The 23,522-nt window shown below is 37.5% G+C and overlaps 1 protein-coding gene across 3 annotated transcripts in view; it reads right to left on the bottom strand.

Annotated features, from left to right (window-relative positions):
* Positions 1 to 22,873, bottom strand: part of LOC131256887 (uncharacterized) — a 73,217-nt gene extending 50,344 nt beyond the window's left edge. Inside the window, exons 1-2 of one of the 3 annotated variants that reach the window (XM_058257972.1) lie at positions 22,720 to 22,873; positions 13,240 to 13,433 (exon numbers count right to left, since the gene is read on the bottom strand). In XM_058257972.1, coding sequence (XP_058113955.1) covers positions 13,240 to 13,433; positions 22,720 to 22,803 — 278 coding nt within the window. In that variant the 5' untranslated portion in view covers positions 22,804 to 22,873. Of the gene's footprint in view, positions 1 to 8,837; positions 9,053 to 13,239; positions 13,434 to 22,719 lie in introns of those variants that run through there. The other 2 variants (XR_009177003.1, XM_058257971.1) reach the window with 2 other exon arrangements.
* Positions 22,874 to 23,522: the final 649 nt, after the last annotated feature.

Raw genomic sequence — 23,522 nt, 5'->3', positions numbered from 1 at the left:
CTATTTGACTTCCAGGTGTTGCTTGTATTGCCAATGTATAGGTGATATTATCGATGATATCGCCAATATATCAATATCGCCAAAAATCTATTTATTATAAAAAAAATCATTTAATTTCTTTTTTATGAGTGCATGCTTGTATGATGAAATGCCAGCATGTATGTGTGTATGTATATGTATGCATATATGGACGGATGGATGTATGCATGAACGTGTGCATGCAAAGAAGGATGGATCATGCATGTGTGTATATATGTATGTGTCGTCGTATGTGTGTATGTATGCATGCATGGATGGATGGATAGATCATGCATGTGTGTTTGTATGTATGTATGCACATGCGCGCATGGATGGATGGATGGATCCACCATATTCCCCATGTTTCTCTAATATTTTCCTTAGTCAGTAATACATGCTTTTAGGCCTCCATTAAAGGGAAACTTATTATGTATGTGCGTACGTGCATGGATGGATGGATGGATCCACCATTTTTCCCATGTTTTCCTGAGTAAGTGATACAAGCTTTTAGGCCCCCGTTATAGGGAAACTTACAATGCATGCATCTTTTTTGCTATTATTTGATTCCTAAATACACAAATATGTGTATTTTAGCATTTGCTGAAGTATCATTGAGAAATTCCACCATTTTTCTCATCTTTCCCCAATGTTTTCCTGAGCCAGCAATACATACTTTTAGACCCCCATTTAAAATAATAATAATAATTAAAATTATTATGTATGGGTCTTTTGCAATAATTTGATTCATAAATATGCAAATATGTGTATTTCAGCATCTCCTGAAGTTTTGTTGAGAAATTCCACCATTTTCCCATGTTTCCCCCACTCAGCGATACATTTCCAGGTATCAACAATAATATCAGCAATATCGATATGTGTTCCTATATCCCTAACCAGTGATACATGTAACAAAACCAATACCGCGAACACAGCTACCAGAACAAAAGATCCCATACATTCAGTTGTTGGTCCTTTTCTGTTGAATGTGGATCGTTCCTATAGGTCTCTTTCAACCATACATTTGCAGGCCACTGATTGAAAGGTTAGGATGGTCCCATCATGGATATGTTTGGGGCATGCACCATCCAAGGTCAGTCAGATCAACGGTCTGGCTTCTTAGCACATAAAGAGTTAGGACCCAAGGACAATACACATCGTAGGGATTAGGATCATATAATTCATCATATTTACAAACTTAAGCCCCCATAATTCCATCTCACCAATTTTGTTCATCACAACATTTTTTTTTTTCTTTGAGAGAGAGAGAACAGCAATTTTATTAGAAGCTCACAAAAGCGAGAAAAGAATGCAAGGCAATCAAAGAGAAAAATCAGTAGCCAAGGCTGCACTAACATAGATAGCCCATCCTGAAACTAGAGACTTAAACCTTTCTAAAAACGTCCATCACCCCAGGATTCTCATTACGGAAGCAAAGATCATTCCAGGTTTCCCAGATAGCCATTAAAATCAGCCTCCACTTAATCTTGTTCCTCACAACATTAGTACAGCATTTTTATTTTTATTTTTAAAGGAAGAATTTCAGAAGCCCAATCCAACCAACTGTTACAGAAACTGCTCCAAAAGAAAGAGAACTCAAGATTAATATATGGAACTAAAAGTGCGAAAGCAACTAAACAGTATGAACTAGCCAAAGTTCCATAGTTGCCAAAAACAAAAAATAGTGCAAAAAATAGGTCATTTAAAATCATGCCGCTTTTGTGAAGTGAACTCTTGCAAATAAATATTACAAAAAAAATAATAAATAAATAAATAATAAAAAATCCTTATAAGGCTATGTTTGGTTGCACCAAATGTCATGATATTTCATGATTAATCAGTCTAATTTGGTGCAAAATATCATGAAATTTCATGGTATTTGGTGCAACCAAAGGCAGCCAAAATGAAAAGCTTTATTCAAATATTTCTCTGAAAAAGCACTTCAAATACTCCCAAAAAAAAAAAGAAAAAGAGTCAATGGAAACCTCTTTTTTTTTTTGAAGGATGACAATTATTGATTAAGCGGCAAAGCCGAAAAGAATACAAAGAGCAAAAAGACAAAAATTACAACAGAGACCAATCCGGAGCAAACAAGCTACAGTCGCACAAATTCACTATGACCGAAGCCCATTTTGCTACCATGGATTTCGCTTCAAGGAAAACTCCCCTAGGATTCTCATATACATCCTTGAAACATCTGTTGTTTCTTTCACACCAAGGACATTCTCCACACTGCTCGACCCAAGTCTCTAAAGCCTCCTCCAGGCCACTGCCTAAAGAACCCTTCGATAGGCCTAGGTATAACCCATGTTATCCCAAAAATCCCAAAGAAACTTACCCATAATTCCGTAGAAAACGAGCAGTGCATAAAAAGGTGATCAGCTGATTCCACACTATGCAAACATAAGGGGCACATATTCACAATATATAAACCCCTGTTTCTTAGATTGTCGATCGTTAATACCCTATTCCAACCCCTCGACCATGCAAAAGCTGCCACCTTTGATGAAGCCCCATAGGACCACAAAAAGAAAGAATGTACTTTCTAGCCCCCGACTTGGCCACCTTTGATGAAGCCCCATAGGACCACAAAAAGAAAGAATGTACTTTCTAGCCCCCATAGGACCATCAGAAAGCATATGGAAAAAGGATTTCACCAAGAACTTCCCCGACTTGGCCACTTTCCACTGTACTGAATCGATCTCAACTGAGAGGGCAACCCCTACTAGTTGATTCAACAAGCCACCAATACCTCAAATTCATTGTCCTGAAGGTTCTTACGAAACAAAGGAAGCCATATCCCTTGACACCCTTGGAACGAGAAGCATCTATCAACTATGATGTCAGAATCCGCAGCTACAAGGGTCAGATTGGGATATAGATTTTGCAACTTCCAATCTCCCAACCACACATCCTTCCAAAACCGATCCCTTGAACCAACCCCCACCCACTAAACCCCTCGTTAACCACTTCCTTCATACTCATAATGGCCCTCCACACCCCTAACACTTTGTACAAGGAGAAGTTATGGGGCCACCATCCCTCCTCCACCCCATACTTCCTAACTACAACCTCATTCCATAGGCTACCCTCTTCTGAAGTAAATCTCCAATTCCATTTTCCCAAAAGCACCACATCCACAGAATCCAAGCTTCTAACTGATACCTCCTACCTCTTTTGAAAAACAGTTGAGAAACATGACAGCAAATACTGCAAAACATACGACATGCAGTCGAGAAATGAAACAGTAAATGCCCAGGAAATGAATTGGAAACACCGCAGAAAAACATGGGAAAAATTGGGCAAAAGTCGAGTTAAGAAACATTCGGGAAACGACCATTTTTTAGTCAAGAAAAAACACAAGTGCGTATATGTTCACATGCATATATGCGTTCTGATTTATAACCATTTTTACCCCATTGTTTGAAAGCATGCTGAATTAAACCCGATCTCTACATTCGTTGACTTATTATTACACCAATTTGTTTACCATTTTTCATCTCCATTTTGTTGGACCTAAACTGTATTAATCCCACCGTTTTATACTGATTTATTCAAAATAAAGCCTTTACTAACTATGGTTACAACAACAACAACATCCATTCAACAATTGCAACCATGATCAGGACTCAAAATTGGAAAATATCAGATAAAAACGATGATGGTTCTATTGAATGATGATGCAAACACAATAGTAACAAGCATATTAATGTAGAGAAAGCGAGGAAAACTCCTACAAAAAATAAATAGATAACCGTGATACTATCAATTGAGACCTTGTAAATTTTGAGAATGCTCTTCCAGAATAGGAGATTCAAATGTGTTATTGATTTATAGAAGAGGAAATCTAAGGTCTTCAAGGCAAGGGTATGCACAATTTGCTTGGGTTTTCAGTTTCCAGAAAATGGGACCCATTGTTCAGCTATCCAGAGCGCTGGTCTTGCTGGTGCTACTGTGGATGGACCATGCCCCAAAAACCTCCTGGTTGCAAGACCTGGCCACCGATCATGAGCCTTTATCAGTTGAATGTGCACTGTTGGTGAAATGGTGTATTTCATGTCTTTACCATCAATTAGCAATCCAGGAATTGAACATTCCCCTGATGAGGAGACTTGGGAGAGTTTTGGGATATGGTCTACCAATGGTGTGGGGCCCAACAGACTAATGGTCTGGATCATTGAGCCATGGCCCATGGGTTCACTTCTACAAACTGAAAAACCTGAGTACACAGCGGGTTTCCGCGGGTCAATGATCTTATAATTCCTCTTTAAAAAAATGAAGTCATTTATGAAATGACAAATGTACCTGCAAGACAAAAGGTTTAAAGGATAACAATAAATACAAATGACACAAGGAAAAAAGAAAGACAAACAATTGTTCAGCACTTGCATATTAAAGTACACAAGTTGGGCAGTGAAGCTTGGCAAACAACAACGATGTTGCTGATTTTATATATCCTAATAAATTTGTTGTTATTTCTCCAATATATATATATATATATATTGGAGAAATAACAACAAATTTATTAGGAAACCCACACAAAGTGAGAAAAGAATACAAAACGCACAACACAATCAAACGGAAACTGAAAGATTAGCAGCCAAAGCTGCATTTACATAAACGGCCCAGCCCAAAACAAGAAAATTGATTTTCCTAATGACCTCCTCCACATTGATACTCTCATTTAAAAAGCACCACCCATTCCTAGCTCCCCATATAGACCCAAAAACTGCCATGATAATCAGCATCTACTTAGCTTTTTCAACTTTTCCCACTCCTCCCTGTACCACGGCCGAAGGAGGCTTTCCACTGACTCGGCATCACCCAATCAGTCATAAGCAAACCTAGAAAATGCTCCCACACTCTATGCAAAAGTGCAATGAACAAAAAGGTGATCAATCGATTCTGCATCATCCAAACACATGAGGCATATATTAGGAAGGACTAAGAATCTCCTTTGAAGATTACTGATAGTAAGAACCCCCTTTCGGCCCAACAACCAAACAAACACCACCACACGAGGGGGAGATCCATAGAAGCAATGGTGGAACGGATGAGGTGTACCGGAGAGGTGAGGCGGGACACTAATCAAGCTAAAGAGAGAACGAACAGAGAACCTTCCCGAGTATGCGTCATCCAAACTATCAAATCCCCTTCTTGAGGAGATGGGCATGCCCTTTTAAAGAAATCCAACAAACCAGCGAACTCAACAATCTCTTCGTCCATCATATTTCTTCAGCAATGACGGCTTCAAATAACGATGCCTCCGCAGAAAGAGAAACAACCCACCACAGAAACAAACCAATCAGGAGTGAGACAAGACACTCTAGGAAAAAGATCTTGGAATGCCCTATCACCACACCAAGTGTCCACCCAAAACCGAAGGTGATTCCCTTCCCAAGCACAAAAGCAGTCTCCCTACGCACCAAATGATCTATCGCCGCAATCAGCTTCCACATGTTAGAAGCTCTATATAGGGAAGACCTCTTTAAAACCACTCACCCTCCTGCGTGCCATACTTGTCGGCTATAATCCCCTCCAAAGCCTTCCCTCTTCAGTACCGAATCTCCAAATCCACTTACCAAGAAGAGCTAAGTTCATTTCAGCCAAATCTTGAAGCCCGGCACCACCCTTCTCAATTGGCTTTCAAATCTCCTCCCATTTGTGAAGATGAAACTTTCCAACATCCTTGGAGCCTTTCCAAAAAAAAATCTCTTCTCAACTTCTCAAGCAGCGCCAACACCGATTTGGGGCATTTGAACAATGACATGGAGTAAACAGGCATATTAGAGAAAGCCGCCTTAATAAGAGTTAGATTGCCACCCAAAGATAAATACCTACATTTCCAATTTGCCAATTTTTTTGTCAATTCTTTAGATCACCTTGTCTCAAAGATGCTTGACCAACTTCCTAATACAAAGAGGCAACCCTAAATCTGTCAAGGGAAAAGACCCCGGCTTACATCCAAAGATCCCCACAAGGCTACACAAATCATTGCCACTAACATGGACTCGCAACATTAATTTTCAAACCCAACACGGCTTCAAAGCACACAATAACTTTGCGAAGATTGTCTACCTAAGCCGCATGCACATCGCAAAACAGGAGCGTAGTCTATCACAAGAAACCTACCACTAGCCAAGTCAAATGAAACAGTAAATTGAAATGATAAGGTCTTGATACATGCATCCTGGGGCTGCAACGTTTAGGTCAACATGAACCCAACTAACCCAACCAGAGTTCAAATGAGGTTGTCAACGTCCTGCATTATTAGGAAAAAGCAGTGCAATAATAACCAAAATGACTTCATTATTTCATATATCCATCAATCCATCCATCCACTCACACATACATACATGCACCATCCATCCATGAATACATACACACATATAGCATCCATACATACATCCTTCCATGCATACATATATACATACATCATCCATCCATTCATCCATGCATATATATATATATATAGATACACACACACACACACACACACACACACACACACACACACACATATATACACACACACACACATATATATACACACACATATGTCATATATGATATATTAATGAAACAACAACTAAATAATTTTTTTTCAAAACAAACAGATTTTTTCTTCCATTGTCTTCATCTAAAATAAGAAAAAATGTATATTTTTAAGGTAATCTACATTTATTTTGGAAAAATGAAAATTTGTAGCCAATCAATAGATCATACAACACTCATGAATATATAAAATCTCCAAGATAATTAATAGTGAAAAACATAAATTTTTAATTCATTATATTTTTAATGATTAAAAAAAATCTGAAAAAGAAACATTTGAGGCCAATTGATAGTTCGACCGTCACTGATGAACATATCAAATGCACACATCGATTCTCAAATTGAGGGGTTAAAATGAAGGAAATTAGAATTTCTCCCATTCACCTACTCAAATGTTGATTTATTCACCACAAATCCATGTCAATGCATAGATGCATGCATAGACATGGATTTTTTGTCACTTTTGAGTTCCAGCTCGTCTCTGCTTTGAGTTAAGATTTATCCCCAAATCCAAGCTTTGATTATAAAATTTAAAATTTAAATTTAAAAAAAAAAAAAAAGAAAAAAAAAAAGTGGTTGAAATCTCCAAGGAACAATTTATTTTTTTTTTTAATGATTATTTTTTTCAATTTTGGGGATTTTTTCTGATTTATTGTGAATTTCTGACATTTTACAGAAGCATCCCTGGCATTGGTGATATTATCGCTTGTATCACCGATGCCAGGGAACTTTTATATTGTTCAGAGACCAGAATATCGTTGAGTCACTACTTTATCAGCCATTCGGCCCATGCCTATACTGCATGTCCTTATTTCAATACCCCCTACACGTGGCAAGTTCAAGTGAGACATGGAAATACCATCTTATGGAATGGAATGGAATGAGGTTCCCCAACCCATTAAATGGAACAAGGGAGGGTAAAATCATTCAAGATTATGAATCAAGAACTTCTAGGGAAATGGGTATGGCACTTTGCGGAAGAAGAAACTCTCTTTCGAGAAAGGTGGCCATTTTGAAATATGGATTGAAAAATAATGGCTGGAAAATTTTCTCCTCCAGGTACAGGTGCTCTAGGCTTTGGAATGGAATTTTGAACATGGAATCAACGTTTTTACAAGGTATATGATTTGAAATTGGTGATGAACAGATTGTTGGATTGTGGAAAGACGAATGGAGCGTTGACAATTCATCTATGCAAGATTTGCATCGATATATAAATTGGCTACTCAACCCCAGGTAAAAGTAGTGGAATGCTATGCCATGATTGGTGGTCAAATAGCTTGATCCCCTTCCCATAGGAGAAGTCATACAGATGAAAAAACTATTGATTTGATCAATCTCCTAATGCACCTTGAAGACACCAAGATTGATCAAGAGAAGCGAGATAAAAAGAGCTGGAAATGGGCCGAGACCCAAGAACGAATGTTATAGACCTTATACTGTTAAATCATTTTACATATATTTGTGGGGCTTAGGGAGAGGAGCTACTTTGGATCCCTCAGCTTGGCTCTGGAAAGTTAAAGCTCTTCATAGAGCGGTCGCCTTTTCTTGGTTAGTGGATCAGGACAAGGTCCTAACCATCGACCATCATCAAAGTAGAAAGAATATTATTGTCAGTGGATGTTGTATGTTCTTAAAGGAAGGTGATTATTGGACCACTTCTTCATTCATTGTTCATTCGCATTGGCGGTTTGCGCTTGGTGCACTTTGAAGTTTGTTGTCACTTGGACTATGCCAGCATCCATGTCTTCTCTCTTCTTGGCCCGGACATCCTCAGAGGAAAGGCTAGGAAATTGCAGAATCTCAGCTTCTTGGCTATTTCTGGGTGATTTGAAAGGAAGGAATAGTCAATCCTTCTCTAATTGTTCAAAGTTAGTTTCTGCTGTACTGGATAACATCAATTTTCTTTTAATCCTCTGGGGCTAGGTCTCTCTTCTCTAATTGCTTAATAAAATCTATCTTACAAATCCACAGAGAGAGAGAGAGAGAGAGAGAGATCGAGATCATCCTACCCGATCCTTGCCTTACTCGATATGCATGCCAATATTCAAGTAACAGAGGACGTGACATTGCTCTCTTATAGGACATGTCCCTTTGCCCCATCCAATGAAACTTGGGAACAATTGCATTGGCTAAATCTACTTGCAAGGCTTTTTACAGAGACATTTTACTGTAGATGATAATGTTGATTGATGAAAGGGTGTAAATGAAACTCTACTTGAAACATAGAAAGAATATGCAAGCAAGTTTCAGAATTCAAGACATACCCACAGACTCCACCGGTGCTCATATCAAACCCGCCATCTAAAAGTTCTCCATCATCAGCATATGTTGGATTTGCCATTTTTGCAAGTTGTTGATAAGGAATTGCATAGGCCACTGATGTCACAATGAGGCCCACCCAATGCTTCCAAGTAAAAGTAGAATGGAAGAAAAGCATCCTCACCACAACATATATAACCTGCATAATGATAAGTTAGAGTACTATTGAACCTCAGAAATAGACTTAAGGACAAATAATAATTATACTAGTAACTCAATTTAACAAGGGCATCAAGAACTTCAAAATAATTCAAATGATAATGGCAGGTTGGTATTCCTTTAAAGAATGGCTAAACAATAGAACAACACACTCACTTAGCTGAAAAACACAACCATTGGAAACATTCAATATACCAAATACCAATACAGTTATTGCATGTGCTTTACAATGCAAAGTAGTGTTTCTTGAACAATCAAATAAATGTAACCACCCCTGAACATAGAATTCAGACAAATCTATTGTTCCACGAAGCATGAAGCAAAGCAGTAACAGATTCGGGTGCGGGAGAGAGGAAGCGTCTATTTCATAATGTAAACAAGTATAAATGAGTAGGACGCGGGAGCGGGAGCAGAATTATGAATCACGAATCGAAGCAGGAGCAAGAGCGAGAGTCTGAATCGCAATTCGAAGCAGCACCTTAGAAGAATCCTACAACTAAGGACAAACCACACCCATACTTCAAAATATCGTCTGATATGAAGGTTTCAGTCGGATCTGGTCCTAGTTGGACCACCTATACTAACACCGGGAAAATGGGTCCCGAATGGTCAAAAGTTGGGACAAACAACACTGACAACGGACGAATCGTAACCACTCAAACAGAGTTGTTACAACTCTGCAATCCCCAATTTCTCATAGGAAAACCAAATAAGTCCCCCTACACGTACCAAGGAAGGTTCCACTTTCTATTTTCCCCATTTAATTCTTCCCAGAAGTCCGCCCTCCTCCTCGAGCATTTGACCCATACACCACGATAAAGACCCACGGAAACTACTCCCAACAAATAGTATCTTCAACCACCATGTATCATTATTCCACATCAAAATGACACATCAGAAAACAGTATTTGCAGCTCCTCAATTTCCAAGATCACCTTGTCATTAATGGATTACATCTTTGATTCCACAAAATCCACCTTTCTTCTTTCTAGAAGTTGCTTCACTGCCGTCATTTATCAAGGTCCCCTAGGCCCCTAACATTCCAAGACACAATATTCATAGTTTACCTAAACTATTCCCCATGCCGCTTCCTTGCCTGATCCCTTTGTCTCGTGAAACTTCAAATTCCTTTCACAATTTACTGTCAACTCCAAATTCACCAGTTCCGTCTTTCCTTTCGGCATGCTGCCTTGGGCACTTTAATCAGTTGTCCTATCCTTGGCCTCCAGAATCTGGAACAAGACCTTTAATTTCTCTTGAATCCATTGATAAACCAGGCTTCCTCATGTCCACCAAATCCTCTGACGGGTCACCTCTCTCATGATCAATATTTTCCGATGGTTATATATCAATTTCTTCCTCTGACATTGCCTCTCTATCCACTTGGGTAACTTCTAACACTTCTCTTCTTGTTAGTAAATCTTCACTTTAAGTTTGAATCCTAAAGTCAGATTATTGTTGTTGGAATCAAGAATATTTCATTCTGTTTGTTATGATCTTGGTCAAAAACGTGATAAATTGGATGTTAAATTTATAAAATGGATGTCTATGGGCTACCCAAGCTCTCAAAAGGGGGGCAAGTGTGTTATTTCTGAGACTGTAAAACATTTTACATTCTTGGATGTCACCTCTTTAAATCTGTTCCTTTTTTTTCCGGGAAGTTCAATATCTTTTAATGATTTGCTCCATAGGGAGCATGAGATGTTGTAAGGATTTGTGATTTCCTTTGACTAATACTAAAGATGAAGTTGTCCTTGTCAATTCTCCTCATCTTGTTAGTGATAATTGATAATGTTGTCCATGTTAGCAGTTCTCTTTCTTGAGAGGATTCTCTTTGCAAATCGAACTACCATTGCCTAATTGTCAAAGGACTCGTACTGGCCAAATGACTGAATGAGGAAGATTTGGTTACTAAACCATCAAACGGACGCCAACAAATTATCCCCTCTGTACAAGGTGCTCTTCTATGTCCTATTGTTCCAGATGTTTCTGAGTAACTTGATCTAGATTTTCCTATTGCCTCACAAAAGGATGCATTTCTCTGCATCACATCCCATTGGTAATTTCATTTCTTTAAAGGTTCATTTAACTTTAGATAGAGCATTTCTTTCCACCACATCCTCGGCCATTGTTCCTTCCATAGAAGCAAGTATCATTGATGATCTAAAGTGGGAGAGGCCATGATTGAGCAAATAAAAGCATTAGAAAAGAATTTGAGATTTGGGAATTAGTTTTGTTGCTTGAACAAAAACGTGTTGTAGGGTACAAGTGAGTATATACTATGAAGTACACACTAAATGGTATTGATGAACATTAAAAGGGGATTTTTTTTTTTTTACTTGAACAAAGCAATTCGGTTTTTTTTCCCCCTGAAAATTGAACAAAAGGAATAGATTATAAGGGGATTTTTTCACTCATGTCGCCAAATTAATTTATATGGGGCCATTCTTTCCGTTGTGTTAACAAATCATGGGTGTTACAGCAGCTTGACATAAAGAATGCTTTTCTTCAGGGAAATTTATAAGGATTGAGTACATAGGGAAACACCTCCAGGCTTCTTTTTTTTTCCCAAAACTAGAAGCAGAAAAAAGTATGCATGTCAAGAAAAATGTCACTTGTGGTCTTAAGCAGTCTCCACATGCATCGTTTGATAGGTTAACAAAGTCATTTTAAAATATAGTTTAAAGAGGAGTGATGTTGATCATGTAGTGTTTATTAAAAGGGGTGGAGCAATTATCATCTCATTGTGTATTGGTGATATTCTAGTGACAAATGATAATCCAAGACCAGAAAATGAGCTTAAAAATTATCTTTAGGAAGATATTTGGTATTATAGATTTCATCCTATTATGATATTTTTTGGGAGTTATTAAATCCAGTGTTCGAAATATCGGTATCGCACAATGTATCGCACCCTTGGGATACAGATACGTATCGGTTATCGCACGGGATATATCGTTTGCATCGCATAGTTTATCGCACTTTTTGGGAAACATGGGGAAACATTGGGAAAATCGTTGACTTTTTTAATGAAACTTTGAGGATTGTTAAAAAGGCCCTTAATACACACTTTTAAATCATAATATCTCAAAAAAAAGATGCACATAATAAATTTCCTTTGTATAGGTTCCTAAGTTATGCGATGTTTAACTGAACTAATACAACTATTTTTAAATTGAATGCTATGCCATGATTGGTGGTCGAATAGCTTGATCCCCTTCCCATAGGAGAAGTTATACAGATGAAGAAACTATTGATTTGATCAATCTCCTAATGCACCTTGAAGACACCAAGATTGATCAAGAGAAGCGAGAAAAAAAGAGCTGGAAATGGGCCGAGACCTAAGAACAAATGTTATAGACCTTATACTGTTAAATCATTTTACATATATTTGTGGGGCTTAGGGAGAGGAGCTACTTTGGCTCCCTCAGCTTGGCTCTGGAAAGTTAAAGCTCTTCATAGAGCGGTTGCCTTTTCTTGGTTAGTGGATCAGGACAAGGTCCTAACCATCGACCATCATCAAAGTAGAAAGAATATTATTGTCAATGGATGTTGTATGTTCTTAAAGGAAGGTGATTATTGGACCACTTCTTCATTCATTGTTCATTCGCATTGGCGGTTTGCGCTTGGTGCACTTTGAAGTTTGTTGTCACTTGGACTATGCCAGCATCCATGTCTTCTCTCTTCTTGGCCCGGACATCCTCAGAGGAAAGGCTAGGAAGTTACAGAATCTCAGCTTCTTGGCTATTTCTGGGTGATTTGAAAGGAAGGAATAGTCAATCCTTCTCTAATTGTTCAAAGTTAGTTTCTGATGTACTGGATAACATCAATTTTCTTTTAATCCTCTGGGGCTAGGTCTCTCTTCTCTAATTGCTTAATAAAATATATCTTACAAATCCACAGAGAGAGAGAGAGAGAGAGAGATCATCCTACCCGATCCTTGCCTTACTCGATACGCATGCCAATATTCAAGTAACAGAGGATGTGACATTGCTCTCTTATAGGACATGTCCCTTTGCCCCATCCAATGAAACTTGGGAACAATTGCATTGGCTAAATCTACTTGCAAGGCTTTTTACAGAGACATTTTACTGTAGATGATAATGTTGATCGATGAAAGGGTGTAAATGAAACTCTACTTGAAACATAGAAAGAATATGCAAGCAAGTTTCAGAACTCAAGACATACCCACAGACTCCACCGGTGCTCATATCAAACCCGCCATCTAAAAGTTCTCCATCATCAGCATATGTTGGATTTGCCATTTTTGCAAGTTGTTGATAAGGAATTGCATAGGCCACTGATGTCACAATGAGGCCCACCCAATGCTTCCAAGTAAAAGTAGAATGGAAGAAAAGCATCCTCACCACAACATATATAACCTGCATAATGATAAGTTAGAGTACTATTTAACCTCAGAAATAGACTTAAGGACAAATAATAATTATACTAGTAACTCAATTTAATAAGGGCATCAAGAACTTCAAAATAATTCAAATGATAGTGGCAGGTTGGTATTCCTTTAAAGAATGGCCAAACAATAGAACAACACACTCACTTAGCTGAAAAACACAACCATTGGAAACATTCAATATACCAAATACCAATACAGTTATTGCATGTGCTTTACAATGCAAAGTAGCGTTTCTTGAACAATCAAATAAATGTAACCACCCCTGAACATGGAATTCAGACAAATCTATAGTTCCACGAAGCATGAAGCAAAGCAGTAACAGATTCGGGTGTGGGAGAGAGGAAGCGTCTATTTCATAATGTAAACAAGTATAAATGAGTAGGAAGTGGGAGCGGGAGCAGGATTATGAATCATGAATCGAAGCAGGAGCAAGAGTGAGAGTCTGAATCGCAATTCGAAGCAGCACCTTAGAAGAATCCTACAACTAAGGACAAACCACACCCATACTTCAAAATATCGTCTGATATGAAGGTTTCAGTCGGATCTGGTCCTAGTTGGACCACCTATACTAACACCGGGAAAATGGGTCCCGAATGGTCAAAAGTTGGGACAAACAACACTGACAAGGGGCGAATCGTAACCACTCAAACAGAGTTGTTACAACTCTGCATTCCCCAATTTCTCATAGGAAAACCAAATAAATCCCCCTACACCTACCAAGGAAGGTTCCACTTTCTATTTTCCCCATTTAATTCTTCCCAGAAGTCCGCCCTCCTCCTCGAGGCATTTGACCCATACACCATGATAAAGACCCACGGAAACTACTCCCAATAAATAGTATCTTCAACCACCATGTATCATTATTCCACATCAAAATGACACATCAGAAAACAGTATTTGCGGCTCAATTTCCAAGATTACCTTGTCATTAATGGATTCCATCTTTGATTCCACAAAATCCACCTTTCTTCTTTCTAGAAGTTGCTTCACTGCCTTCATTTATCAAGGTCCCCTAGGCCCCTAACATTCCAAGACACAATATTCATAGTTTAACTAAATTATTCCCCATGCCGCTTCCTTTCCTGATCCCTTTGTCTCGTGAAACTTCAAATTCCTTTCCCAATTTACGGTCAACTCCAAATTCACCAGTTCCCTCTTTCTTTTCGGCATGCTGCCTTGGGCACTTTAATCAGTTGTCCTATCCTTTGCCTCCAGAATCTAGAACAAGACCTTTAATTTCTCTTGAATCCATTGATAAACCGGGCTTCCTCATGTCCACCAAATCCTTTGACGGGTCACCTCTCTCATGATCAATATTTTCCGATGGTTATATATCAATTTCTTCCTCTGACATTGCCTCTCCATCCACTTGGGTAACTTCTAACACTTCTCTTCTTGTTAGTAAATCTTCACTTTAAGTTTGAATCCTAAAGTCAGATTATTGTTGTTGGAATCAAGAATATTTCATTCTGTTTGTTATAATTTTGGTCAAAAACGTGATAAATTGGATGTTAAATTTATAAAATGGATGTCTATGGGTTACCCAAGCTCTCAAAAGGGGTGCAAGTGTGTTATTCCTGAGACTGTAAAACATTTTATACTCTTGGATGTCACCTCTTTAAATCTGTTCCTTTTTTTTTTTCTGGGAAGTTCAATATCTTTTAATGATTTGCTCCATAGGGAGCATGAGATGTTGTAAGGATTTGTGATTCCTTTGACTAATACTAAAGATGAAGTTGTCCTTGTCAATTCTCCTCATCTTGTTAGTGATAATTGATAATGTTGTCCATGATAGCAGTTCTCTTTCTTGAGAGGATTCTCTTTGCAAATCGAACTACCATTGCCTAATTGTCAAAGGACTCATACCGGCCAAATGACTGAATGAGGAAGATTTGGTTACTAAACCATCAAACGGATGCCAACCAATTATCCCCTCTGTGCAAGGTGCTCTTCTTTGTCCTATTGTTCCAGATGTTTCTGAGTAACTTGATCTAGATTTTCCTATTGCCTCACAAAAGGATGCATTTCTCTGCATCACATCCCATTGGTAATTTCATTTCTTTAAAGGTTCATTTAACTTTAGATAGAGCATTTCTTTCCACCACATCCACGGCCATTGTTCCTTCCATAGAAGCAAGTATCATTGATGATCTAAAGTGGGAGAGGCCATAATTGAGCAAATAAAAGCATTAGAAAAGAATTTGAGATTTGGGAGTTAGTTTTGTTGCTTGAACAAAAACGTGTTGTAGGGTACAAGTGAGTATATACTCTGAAATACACACTAAATGGTATTGATGAACATTATAAGGCAAGGCTGTTGGTGAAAGGATTTACTTGAACAAAGCAATTCGTTTTTTTTTCCCCCCTGAAAATTGAACAAAAGGAATAGATTATCAGGGGATTTTTTCACTCATGTCGCCAAATTAATTTATATGGGGCCATTCTTTCCATTGTGTTAACAAATCATGGGTGTTACAGCAGCTTGACATAAAGAATGCTTTTCTTCAGGGAAATCTATAAGGATTGAGTACATAGGGAAACATCTCCAGGCTTCTTTTTTTTCCCAAAACTAGAAGCAGAAAAAAGTATGCATGTCAAGAAAAATGTCACTTGTGGTCTTAAGCAGTCTCCACATGCATCGTTTGATAGGTTAACAAAGTCATTTTAAAATATAGTTTAAAGAGGAGTGATGTTGATCATGTAGTGTTTATTAAAAGGGGTGGAGCAATTATCATCTCATTGTGTATTGGTGATATTCTAGTGACAAATGATAATCCAAGACCAGAAAATGAGCTTAAAAATTATCTTTAGGAAGGTATTTGGTATTATAGATTTCATCCTATTTTGATATTTTTTGGGAGTTGTTAAATCGAGATACCTTTCCAAAAGATGGGAAAAGGGGGACAATATGTTGCTAAATGAAGTAGGGCATTAGCTATTAGTTTGATGGTTTTTTTAAAAACAAGAGAGAGAGAGAGAGAGGAAGTTTGAGAAAATTTGCTTTGAACCTCCTTGGTTTTTGCTTGTGGAAATAATCCCAAATTGGAGAAAAATGAGAACTATTTTTCCTTTATATATAGGTGCATGGGGTAAGCTTATGTTGAGTACTTGAGTATGTTATGTCATAAACCACACGCGCGCCCGCCCACCCGCCAGGCCACGTCTTGACGTGACGTGCGGGTGGGCTAGGCCGGGCTTGGACTTGATAATATGATTCCTTTTTCTTTTCCGTTATTTTTTATTTTCCTTTGACCAAGCCCATTGCAACTATTCTTGGCTTTTTATCGCAACGTCATTGTGACCATTGTAAAATTGATATTTATGTTGGCTGACGCCTCAGTACCAGGTGTCCGCCACGTTAGCCCTTCGATTACTATAAATAATAATTTCGGGAAAAACCTAAAGTGCAAGCAGCTGCAGCGGCACAATAATTTTTTTCAAAAAGGATTTTCTTCCTTCCTTCCAAAAAAGAAAAACCCCATTGTTTTTTGTTTTTTACAAATTGTTTTTTTCATGCTTTATAGCCGGAGCGCACATGCCATCTTGAAAAGTATACAATTAATTATTCCTTTTACCAGTAGTTTTGTCAAGGAGATCAACTAGATGATTGTTGGGCTTAATTCATCCATACCATCTCACATATACTATGTTTTAGCACGATATGCATTGGTTTTCAAAGTCATAAAATTACCACTTACAAGGATCATCGTCGTCGTCATCATCACCATCACCATCATTATCATCTAAGCCCTATCCCAATTAATAGGGGTTGGCTACGTGAATCTTGTCCCACCATTCCACTCTATCAAGGGCAAGACCTTTAGCTATGGAGAACTCCCTAGAATGAGTTTGGATGTCATATTGTTCAAATTAATGATGAGAATTACATGGCATAAGTTTGATGTCCAAGAGACAACTTCCTAGTACTTGATGATCCAACAGACATTGTCAAGATGAGTAGTCTAAGGATCATGAATAAATTGTCTTACTAGACCCAAATAGTAAGTTTTATGTTGGGACATGTAATTAAGATATAAGTTTTTCAGCTAATCTCTTACACAATTTGATGTCACTAACAAGCTCGACTTTTACATTGTTTTTTTCAACTTCTACTTATAAATAAAAATTAAAAATTAAAAATAAAAATAAAAATAAAAAATGATTTCACTAACAATCTCACCACTTTGTTCTTAAAGGCAATGATTTAGTTCCTTTAGAGCGCTAACAGGTTTCACGAACAATCTGTAGCGTAGCATTCTTCTATTGTTGGATTGAAATTTTAGTTTGGTGGTTTTTTAAAAAACAAAAGATAAGGGAAGTTTGAGAAATTTTGCTTTGAACCTCTTTGGTTTTTGCTTCTTGGAATAGTCTCGCATTGGAGAGAAATGAGAACTATTTCTCCTTTATATATAGGTGCATGGGGTAAACTTATGTTGACTACTTGAGTATGCTATGCCATAAAACCTGCGCGCACCCGCCCGCCATGTTGCGACGTGACATGCGGGCTAGGCCCGACTCGGAATCAGGCTTGTCAATATGATTCCTTTTTCTTTTCCTTTGACCAAGTCCATTGCAGCTATTATTGGCTTTTCATCACAACGTCATTGTGACCATTATAAAACTGATATTTAAGTTGGCTGACAGATTAGCACCAGGTGTCCCCCAGGTCAGCCATTCAATTACTATAAGTAGTAATTTCAGGAAAAACCTAAAGTGCAAGCAGCTGCAGCTGCACAATGATTTTTTCCAAAAAGGATTTTCTTCCTTCCAAAAACAACCACATTGTTTTTATATTTTACAAATTGGTGGAGGTGTTGTGAGCATCAATCACTTGGTATTTGTGTCGGTCATTCCAGACCGTTAGTGGTTGTATCCCAAAAACTTTTCATTGCAAGAGATTTGAATCGGTCATCGAAAGGGTGCAAATAATCTTAAGAAAAGCAACATAGATCCGCGCCTCCACTGAGTTTGTTGATACTATTATCTAAGCATTTACTTCATCCATTGATCCAAGTGCTTTCCTTCAGTTACGTTCTGTGAATTTTAGATCTAATAATCTGTCATGAAATTCATGCATCTTTCATAATTGCTATTAATTTATGTGCATTGGAATAACAATTTGAAGACTATTACGTTGCAAAAATATTAATTCGTGTTCATATCTGTGATCCGAATCAGTGTAAATCTATTTCCATTTGCTCCAGATCTTTAGATATTCCTGTTTATATTACAGATCTGTTCCATTATTAATATATGCATATCCATTTCATTATTTATTTAGATATACATTATAATTCAAATCTCTAGCATAATATGGCATAGATTTAATTATTATATTTTCAGTTGCTTCGATTTTATAATTACTTTGTATCAGTTTATCAAATTCTGATGTTATATAAATATGCATCTATTACATTAGTCTGTTATTTCAGATTAATCTGTTTATCAGATTCATCTGATTTTCTGATCTAACTGGATTGTCGGAATTGTTTTTCAATATATTATCAATCTAGACTTATAAAAAAAAAAATTAAAAAAATTAGTAATTAATATCCTCCTCGAAGAGTCACTCCCTCTCCTCTATGACAATGGACTTTTTTTATGGGTCGAATTTTAAGAGGTGCGAGAAGAAAATTGAATTTCTCTTGAAAAAAAAGTAACTTTTGTACATCTTAAAGGATGAACCAGATACTAACTTGATGGAACCTTATCGGTCCTAGAGACTTAAGAAATGAGAAGAAGATGATGATCTCTGTAAAGATCATATTTTAAATTGTATGACAAATCTTATGTTTGATCTTTATTGTTATATCGTAAATCATCTAAGGATCTCTAGAATGCCCTCACAAAAAAACATTACAATGAAGAGGTTGGATTAAAAAATATGCGGTAAGTCGTTTTAACCGTTACATGATGATAGACGGTAAATTTGTTATGGCTCAAATAAAAGAAATCCAACTTCTCTTCAATGAGGTATTGCCTCTTATAATGTCATCTTCAATGGCAAATCTATTGTTCATCGACTTTAAAGTTGGATTTCTTCTGTTTGAGCCACAACAGATTTGTCGTCTATCATCATGTAATGGTTAAAACGGCTTACCGCATATTTTTAAATCCAACCTCTTCAATGCGATATTTTTTCGTAAGAGCATTACAAAGATCCTTAGATTATTTATGGTCACAATAAAAATTAAACATAGGATTTGTCATACAATTTAGAATATAATATTTACAGAGATCATCATCTTTTTCCCATTTCTTAAGTCTCCAGGACCGATAAGGTTCCATCAAGTTAGTATTTGTTTCCTCTAAGATGTACGGAAGTTTCTCTTTTCTCAAGAGAAATTCAATTTTCTTCTCCCACCTCTTAAAATTCAACCCATCAAACAATTCTATTGTCACAGATGAGAGAGAGAGAGACTCTTAGAGGAGGACATCAGTTACTTTAAAAAATAATAATTTATAAGTCCAGATTAATAATATATCGAAAAGCAATTTTGACAATCCATTTAAATCAGAAAATCAGATGAATCTGGTAAACAGATTAGTCTGAAATCTGAAATAACAGATCTAATGTAACAGGTGCAAATTTATATAACAGTAAGATTCGATAAACTGATGTAGAGTAATTATAAAATCTAAACAACTACAAATTTTAATAATTAAATTTATGACATATTATGCCAGATTTTTGAATTATAAGGTAGATCTAAATAAATAATGAAATGGATCTGCAGATATTAATAATGGAACATATTTGGAATATAAACAGAATATCTAAAGATCTGGAGCAAAGGGAAATAGATATACACCGATTCGAATCGCAGAATAATAGATCTGGAATATTAACAGAAATATATACATATCTAAACGCGAATTAATTTTTGTGCAACGTAGTAGTCTTCAGATTGTTATTCCAATGCACAAAAATTAATAGCAATTATGAAAGATGTATGAATTTCATGACAGATTATTAGATCTAAAATTCACATAACGTAACTAAAGAAAAGCATCTGAATCAATGAATGAAGGAAATGCTTAGAGAATAGTATTAACAAATTCAGTAGAGGCGCGGATCCATGTCACTTTCCTGAAGACTATTCGCAACCTTTTGATGACCGATATAGATCTCCTACAACGAAAAGTCTTTGGGATACAACCATTAATAAGTCTAGAATGATCGACACAAACAGTAAGTGATTGATGGTCACAACACCTCCACCAATTCGTAAAAAATGAAAACAATGGGTTTTTTTTTAAGGAAGAAAATCCTTTTTGAAAAAATTCACACTGCGGCTGCAGCTGCTTGCACTTGAGGTTTTTCCCGAAATTATTATGTATGGTAAAAGAAGGGCTGACGTGGGGGACACTCGACACTGAGGTGTCAGCCAATGTAAATATCAATTTTACAACGGTCACAATGACGTTGCAATGAAAAGCCAAGAATAGCTGCAATGAACTCGGTCAAAGGAAAATAAAAACAACGGAAAAGAAAAATGAATAATATTGACAAGCCCAAGCTCGGGCCTAGCCCACGCGTCACGTTGCGACGCGGCGGGCGTGCGCGTGTTTTATGGCATAGCATACTCAAGTACTCAACATACACTTACCCCATGCACCTATATATAAAGGAAAAATAGTTCTCCTTTCTCTCCAATGTGGGACTGTTCCCATAAGCAAAAACCAAGTAGTTCAAAGCAAATTTTCTCAAACTTCCTCTCTCTCTCTTTTGTTTTTTAAAAAACCACCAAACTAACATTTCCATCCCACAATAGAAGAATGCTACAAATCTTCTCAAGGAGACAATGAAGTTCGGGTTGAAACCTGTTGGCACTCAAAAGGAACCGAATCATTGCCTTTAAGAACAAAGTGGTGAGATTGTTGCTGAAATCAATTTTTATTTTTTTAAGCAGAAGTTGAAAAAAGCAATACAAAAGTTGAGCTTGTTAGTGACATCAAATTGTGCCAGAGATTAGTTGAAAAACTTATATCTTAATTACACATCCTGACATGAAACTTACATTGTGGGTCTAGTAAGCCAATTTATTCATGACCCCCAGACTACTCATCTTAACAATGTTTGTTGGATCATCAAGTACTAGGAAGTTGTCTCTTGAGCATCAAACTTATGCCATATAATTCTCATCATGAATTTGAACAATATGACATCTCAAACTCATTCTAGGGAGTTTCCCACAGCTAAAGGTCTAGCCCTTGATAGATTGGAATGGTGGAACAGGATTCACGTAGCCAACCCCCATTAATTGGGATAGTGCTTAGATGATGGTGATGGTGATCCTGAAGGTGATAATCTTATGACTTTGAAAACCAATGCATATTGTGCTACAAAACATAGTACATTTGAGATGGTATGGATGAATTAAGCCCAACAGTCATCTAGCTAATCTCCTTCACAAAACTACTGGCAAAGGGAGAATTACTTGTATAATTTTCAAGCTGGCATGATGGGTACTCGTGCTCCAGCTATAGAGTGGAGTTTGAAGGGCCATTTTGTTGTAATTTCATTATGAGGCCCCATTTGTTTTGGGGGAATCCGAGATGAGGACATGGAAAATTGCAATAATGATTTCCATACCACAATAAATGCAATGGAAATAGTGTTGAGGATTCCTCATTATCTCTTGCAATCCAAACATTGAAAAATGATGATTTTGTAGAAAAGGTAATCATGATTTTTCTTTAAAGAAAAAGCCAAATCCACACCATTTCTTGCAATCCAAACAGTGGAAAGCAATGATTTCATGGGGAAAAAAAAAAGTAATCAGAAGTTCCAAACCACAACAATTGCAACGGAAATAGCATTGGCAGTTCCTCACCGCTCCTTGCAATCAATAACAGAGTGGTTTTCTTTCACCCATTTTCCTTCTCCAACTTCTCTCCCCTTTTCTTCATTCAACCCTCCCGAAATCTCTCTACTACAACTATAAATCTCCCAGAACGAAAGATATCAGGGACATTTTCTCAGTTTCGTGTATTTCTCTTCCTAACCGTCTACTCGTGTACAGCAATTCGAAAGGCTGAGATTGTCCTACTGACAATATTTTTCCGGGGGCCTAGTCCATCCATTACAGGACGCGGTAAACCAACGTTCTGGATTATTGAATCATGGCCCCAATTGTGAGAATTGAAAACACGTGCATACCGTTCAAAAAGCGTTCGAATATCATGTAATTCAAAACCTTGATTTCTTTCTACAGATGTTGGAGAGAGAGAGAGAGAGAGAGAGAGAGTACGTTGGAAGCGATGACAAGGCGAAGAAGGTTCTTCATGTGGCGAAGGTTCTGCTCCCTTCTCTTCTTCGCGCCCTGGTTCGCCATTCCTTCTCTGATTCAGCTCATTCAGTCCTACACGCATGAGTCAAATAGCTGCACTTCAAGATGCTACAAGGAAAGTAGCCATGCCTGCTCGCCTACTCGCGCGAGTAGGTGAGAGATCTGCACTGTCCCCCACGTGGCATACGTGTTTGGGAGTTGGAACACTAACCAAGGTGAGCCCTAAGCTCTTTGGGGCCCACAATCCCGATGGATCTGTTATATCCGATCCGTCTATCCGTTTCTCCTGATAATTTTAGCACATGACCCCAGAAACACAGGAGATTTAAATCTCAAGTGGACCACACCACTAGAAACAGTTGTGATATATATATATATAAGCCGTCGTTGAAACGGGAGCGGATTAGGTGAGTCCCCGGATCCACCGAGGTGGGTCGGGCCCATGAATGTGGGCTTCCTGTGATGTACGTGACTCCATCTACACCCCCGTAAGTAGTTCTAAATAATTGACCATTAAAGCCTTCTTGTAGGCTACAAAAGCTTTGGATCAAGATTATATTTGTGTGTCTTTTTATCTTGGTTTTTGTTATCTTATCAACATGATCGATGTAAAATAAACGTTCTAATGGAATTCATGAATTTTTTTAATAGTGAGATTCAGTCGGGACTCTCCTGTGGTATAGTACACCAAGATCCGAGTCAGCTTCATTTTTGGAATCATGCCTTAAAATGAGCTTTCAAAATGATTAGACGCCGTCGATCTA

This window comes from Magnolia sinica, chromosome 9, assembly GCF_029962835.1.
Source record: "Magnolia sinica isolate HGM2019 chromosome 9, MsV1, whole genome shotgun sequence".
NCBI lineage: Eukaryota > Viridiplantae > Streptophyta > Magnoliopsida > Magnoliales > Magnoliaceae > Magnolia > Magnolia sinica.
The sequence above is the reverse complement of the archived record's forward strand: the minus strand, read 5'-3'. Positions and strand labels throughout refer to the sequence as shown.